The 6,195-nt window shown below is 49.8% G+C and overlaps 1 protein-coding gene across 1 annotated transcript in view; it reads right to left on the bottom strand.

The window, feature by feature from the left end:
* The window catches only part of meis2a (Meis homeobox 2a), a 29,920-nt gene continuing 23,725 nt past the window's right edge, over positions 1-6,195 (bottom strand). The window contains exons 10-11 of the mRNA XM_056589752.1: positions 5,882-5,992; positions 1-1,378 (exon numbers count right to left, since the gene is read on the bottom strand). Coding sequence (XP_056445727.1) covers positions 1,035-1,378; positions 5,882-5,992 — 455 coding nt within the window. The 3' untranslated portion in view covers positions 1-1,034. The remainder of the gene's footprint in view (positions 1,379-5,881; positions 5,993-6,195) is intronic.

The following is a 6,195-nucleotide window of genomic DNA, read 5'->3' on the forward strand; positions in this document are numbered from 1 at the left end:
GGGGGGGCATGATGAATGATCAATGTGAATCTTGCGGAGAGATCCGGTGTCATTTCGTGTATAGCTCTTCCCATCGTGGCCTGTTCTTACAGTCGTGGTGGTGCTGGAGCCAGGGGCTGGTGGAGGGACAGGACCTGATTGCCCTCTGTCATTGGGAGCCATTTTTTTGAGATGTTCCATCTTCTTGTACTACTTCTTCTTCTTCTTCTTCTTCTTTGTTTTCTCATTGTTTTCATTATATAGTGCTGTGCTGTTGAAACAGTCTCTCCCCCCGGGGTAGGAGCACACACAGTGTGGAAGAGGAAGGGGTTAACCTTTAATTTCTAGAACTAGATCAGGAAACGTAAGTTGTGTTGATAAACAAAGAAGAGGAAAGAAAAAAAATGCACAAAGTTTTAACTTAGTTATCTAAACTTTTTTTTTATTCTACAGTAGTTATAACTCTTGGAGTCTTTTTCGTCAATTCCTTTTTTTTAAATCTTCGAGGGTGATTTTCATTTTTCCGAAGCGTTGGAGCATGTCACGTGAAAGTGTACTTGTTGTGAACATGTGAATGGCGCCGTGTGAGTGTGTGTGTGGTGTGCAGGTGTTTTTAAGTGTGCATTAGTCCATTTCTTGCACATATAAACAAAAAAAACAACCGCTGTGGATGTCTTTACCAAAAGCCCAAGACTTTACAAAGTGTTCCTGTGGGCTTGGTCCTCCATTTGGATGAAAGTAATAAAATCGACAAGTTATTTTTTTTACTTTTATTTTTAAAGCTTTTAATTTTGTTAAAAAAAGTATCACAGCTCATCTAGTATTCTGTTTCTTTAGTGTCTAATTTCTGATCAAAAGGGTTCACTTTTAATTCTTAAAAATAGTCTTAAAATAGTTAAAGTTTCGTTGTTGGGGTTCGCTGTGTGGCTTATATTTTATTTTTAAATTAATTTCTTGTTGTAGCTGCTGCTGTTGTAGTTGTTGGTTGGTTGTAGTTGTTGGTGGATGGTGGTTGGTGGTCGTTGTTGTCGTGGCGATAGAAAAGTTCCCTTATACTATTGGGCGTGAATATCCAGGCCTGGTCCTCCGGCTCCGGGGTCATTGGGGGCCAGCAGGGGGGGTCTCTGTGTGGTCATGGTCATTCCCGGGTGCAAGGAAGGTCCTCCGTGCATCAGCATGGCTGGGTGGGGGTGGTGGTGGGGGTGGTGGCCGTGGTGGCCGTGGTGGTGGTGGTGGGGGTGTCCAGGCAGGTAGGGGTGAAGCTGGGGTCCGTGACGGAGCTGGGACGGGTGGGGGGTCATCTGATGGTGGGTTGGGGCAGGTGGGTAACTGGGCGGGGCCATGCTCATGCCCATAGGACCACTCTGAGGTACGTACTCCCCTGGCATGCCTGCTAGACCTGAGAGGGAGACACCGAGAGGGAGAACCAAAGTGTCAGACGCAGAACGTTATCCATAGTACACAATAAAACAACCTGGTTATCACCTCTCAGAAATGTTCTTTATCCATAAACACACTTCAATTCAATTTAGACGCGGCTCAGCCAATGTCGGGAACCCGCGCAACGTTTTACGAGATGGTCTTATCCACTGGAGTGGGTATTTCATATTTTTTTTTTCGACTGAAAGGAAAGAGTGACATTATTACCCTGCGCTATTTTAGGGTATGGTGAGTGGTTTACAATGCCCAATAGCGTTGTGGTCAGCTCCTGAGTTGAAAAGCGATCCCCCCGCAGAACATCCATATAGACACAGCCCCGGTGTTGTACACGCGGGCGAAAATCAACCAGCCGTATTGACGCGGAAAAGCACTAATACTCGTACGAGCGGAACTGTCAATTCCCCCGCTGAATTTAGTGTCAAACCAAATAGGCCCTCTCTCAGGGGAGCATGCCCGCGTGTGTGAAGGTATTTGATTTAAAAATCCTTTTAAGAAGTTATTAAATAATTTAGGCCTGTTTTACTTACACATAACAACACTAAGAATAACCGCTTCCACCCCACAAGGTGCATTATACAAAGTGACGTAAGATGTGAGCAATGGGTGGATTTAAGCTAATAATGGAAGCGACATCTGAAACACAGAGACGGTAGGCGACAGCAGGGGAGACGGCAAATAACAAAAAGAAGAAAGAGACAGTAAGGGAGGAGCGGCGAAAGAGAAAGGGACAGGAATAAAAGAACAAGGGGAGGAGAGCTCGAGGAAAGGGGAATACATATGCTGATGTCTCCGTCAGAAAGAGAAACTCAATGTGTGAAGACATCAGCATGCTGCCACCCTCATGCCAGCACAGACTCCCAGCCGAGCCAACTGGATAAACAGTCAACTGTTTGGCCTTCCAGGGCGTGTGTATGGGGCCGGGGGGGGGGGGGGGGGGGGGGGGGGGGTGGGGAGGGTGTTTGTTGTAAACATAGAAAAGCGTAGGATGTGGAGCGGGGGGGGAAAAGGTGGGTGTTCCTGGAGCCTGGGACTAGAGTATGGGAACATGCCTGGTCCAGAGGCCCAGACCCTGGGGAGAGGAGGCAGGGGCAGTGTCAGGGGAGAGCAAGGGGGTCCTACTGGAGCCAGGGGGGGCGGGGGGGGGGGGGGGGGGGGGGGCGGGCTGGGTCTGGGGGTCTGGGTTCTGGTCTGGGCCGGCCTGCTTTGTAATGTGAACCCCTGGGGGATTAGCCGCTGGAAGGAGGAGGAAAGGGGTCGACGCAAGGTCACGAGGCATGCTCACTCGCTGCATTCCTCCACCTTGGTACACTGCAATTAAGAAACGACACTGCAGGCCCCTGGTGAGGTGAGGAGGAGGAGGAGGAGGAGGAGGAGGAGGAGGAGGAGGAGGAGGAGGAAGAAGAGGAAAAGGAGGAAAATTAGGAGAATGAGGAAGATGATGATGATGATGAGGAGGAGGTGCAGGAGAAGTGGTAGGAGGAGGAAGTGAAGGAGGAAGAATATGAATAGGAGTAGGAGCAGGGGGCAAGGAGAGCGAGACAGCAAAGGGCGAGATTAATGACCAATCTCATTGGCTGAAAGCTGGGCAATTTTCTAATACTCAAACCCCCTTTTTTTTCCCCCTCTCCTGTCAGTTCATTGGAAATGCACACGTTTGTCATAGTAGGTCTCCTTAAACTACACTATCGGGTCATAAAAGGGAATGAATCATTCCGGGGGTTGTTGTGTTTGTGTGGTAGGGGGTTGGGGGGGGCTGGGGATGGACGATTGGTGCCCTCAACCCCATATAACCTAGAACCAGCTCCTGTTAAGGGGCCCAACAGATGTTTTTTTGACAGAGAGGGAGAGAGATCGTAATCTCCAGTCCTTCGGTAAGCCTTGGTCATTCCATTAAGGAAGATCTGACACTCTCCTCGCTTTATTAACAAGAGTGGTAAAACCATCTGAAGACAATAACCGGGGTGGGGGGCTCACTGACTCTGCCTCCATCACCCCCCCCCCCCCCCCCCCCCCCCCCCCCCCCCCTGTTATGCCACAGCGGTCCTGCTCAATGGCTTGCTATAATTAAGTACCAAATATACCATATTGTGTGGCTGCGTAATCAAATCAAGAGAGGGTAATATTCCTCTGTATTAAGCTATTAATGTAATTGGTCATGAAGCATAAAGTATGTTACGTAATTAAATAGCCTCAAAATTATATAGCCCTACATTAAGAATTATCCAACCTGAGCAAATGTTGTCTCTGTGTGGCCATTTAAAGGAACATTGCTTCCTGCTTTTCTTCTCTCCCCCCCCTTTCTCCCGCTCTCTCTCTCTCCCTCCTGCTGCCATTAGCAAAGGCAGTCGGGGCGAGAGACCCATAGAGAGAGACAGGGAGAGCGAGTGAGGGACGGAGAGAGATAGAGGGAGAGAGATGGGGGAAACAGTCTGTCAGTGGAATTGTCGCGGTGACCCCGTGGAAACTCTCCATTTACATATAAAGGGTTCTTTTAATCAAGGTAAGTGTTATTATATTGTGGCTCATTGGGCAAAGGAGTTTAGGTGTTAAATAAAATCTCTTCCGCGCCGGGATGCGATACGTCTTGATTTTTTTAAATGCCAGCGCCGTGGCTCCGGCGGGACGGAGGGGGAAACGGTCGGCTTAATCAGACCGCCGCAATTTAATGGCACGAAGAGAATGTGTGTGTGTGTGTGTGTGTGTGTGTGTGCGTGTGTGTGTGTCGAGGTGTGTGAGTACAGTGTGCGTGTGTGTGTAAGTAAGGCAGGGTCGGTATCTCATATGGGATCTGAAGGGGAGCGAGAGAGAGAGAGGGAGATTTCCCTCGTCTTTCGTACGCAAGCCATGTCGAATGTCCACAAGCCTTTAAATCTGTCCCCGGTGTCTCCCTGCTCTTGTGTCTTATGTCACACTAGTCTCCCTCTGCTACCGCCCTCCCCCACTCAAAACACACACAACCCCACCACCACCACCACCCCCACCCATGCCCATATACATTTCCTTTACAGAGCTGAAACCAAACCACCACCCCCCCCCCACCCCCCACACCCAATGAAAGATCGGCGTGTCACCCACGGCCCGTATATCTCGCCCAGGGAGTGTAATGTACTGCGCTGTTCCCGTCTTTGCATATAAGATAATTTGGGCATCAATCCTGGCCCCCAGACAGATTTATGTCACTCAGAGGACAGTTTCACTTCTCCCTTCTTTATCGCTTCACTGGAGCCTGCTTAATTTCTCCCCTTCAAGCCCCCCCCCCACCCCCACCCCCCCCCCCCCCCCTCCTTTTCCCCCTGGAGATGTTATTTTTTCCCCTAAATGTCCAACATTTGCATTGGCTGTCGCACAACCCCGGAGAGCGATGGCGCTGTTGTGATGAATGCGTTGACACCGGGGCGTTTCTCCCGCTTGTTTCTCCGGTTGTTGTCGTTGTTGTCGCCGCAGACACTGTTGCTCTTGTCTGTCGGCGCCGCATGTCGGGCCCCTAAAACCCTTTCTTTCCCACTTTCTTGGGGTGCTCAGGAGAACACTACTCCTTTTCCTCTTTCTTATATTCATTGCTGGCCCCCCTGGTACACCCTTCGCCACCACACACCCCTCCCACCCACACAGTGGGGAAACCACATGCTAACATGCTAGCATGGGGTTGTCGTGGGGCCTTGTTGTCAACGTATGGCCAGAGAACACAGTGAGGTATTTGTGCTGAAGTGACTGTAGTGATGTAACTGTGGCTTGAAAAAAATGAAAATACAATTCCCACAAGCCCCAAAGTATTAAAAAAAACAAGGAAAGAGCCCAGTACTTACTTCCCCCTGTTTCTTTGCATTTTGCTTTACAAGATGGAGGTTACATGTAGTGCCATTGCCCATCCATGCCCATATTCATCCCCATTCCACTCATAGGCCCTAGAAAGAGGAGAGAAATGCCAGAGGAAAAAGGTCAGCAAGAGGTTGAACCACAGGGAAGACAGAAAAGACCCCCTGACAAAAAGATAAGGTGAGGACGGTTTTAGGATAAGCTGGAAAAACAAGCCGTTGAAAAAGACCAGGAGACGATGACGAAGCAAAGAATGTTTCATTTCAAGAAAATATTAAAAATACAGAAATTGCATTGTCATTATTGGGATTTGTGACAGGGTGTTGTGTTTCCAGCAGGGTGAAAGAAACGGCAAGCGATGGCAAGCAAGCAGGCAAAGGATCTGAGGGTGTTGAAGGCTAGATTGGACGAGCATTACTGGGGTGCTGGAAACCAATGAGACCTGTCTTAAGGGTTAAGGGGTGGTGTCAGAGCGAGCTAAACTCTGTGGAGATCCACCAGAGGATGTGCTGCTACGCATAGAGGGGTCAGTGGTGATGTGCCCCATGCTAAGTCTGCATTACTCTTGTGACGACTAAAGCAGGCGTGTTGATGGGGTCGGAGGAGGAGGTGGAGGAGGAGGAGTGGGGGACGGACTACATCTTACCAGCTGGTCGGATCCCCATGTGCTGCTGACCGTCCAGCACGAAGCTTCCCATTGGCTGTCCCTCCGGACTGTACGCCGCTCCCTGGCTCACTGAAGGATCAAGAAGAAAGCCTGATTGTAGTCAAAACGTGGACACGACGGGAGAGGGGGAGGGGGGAAGGTGGGGAGAGGGGAGAAGGAGAAGAGAAGACACACCAGACAATCAGCAATTGTCCCAGCTCCAGCCCAAACATACTGTACAAGCACTGTGTGCACGTGCGGTGTGCTCGCACACACACACACCGCAGTGGTTGGGAAATCACTGCGGTGTGCAC

The sequence above is a fragment of the Gadus chalcogrammus genome, chromosome 5 (assembly GCF_026213295.1).
Source record: "Gadus chalcogrammus isolate NIFS_2021 chromosome 5, NIFS_Gcha_1.0, whole genome shotgun sequence".
NCBI lineage: Eukaryota > Metazoa > Chordata > Actinopteri > Gadiformes > Gadidae > Gadus > Gadus chalcogrammus.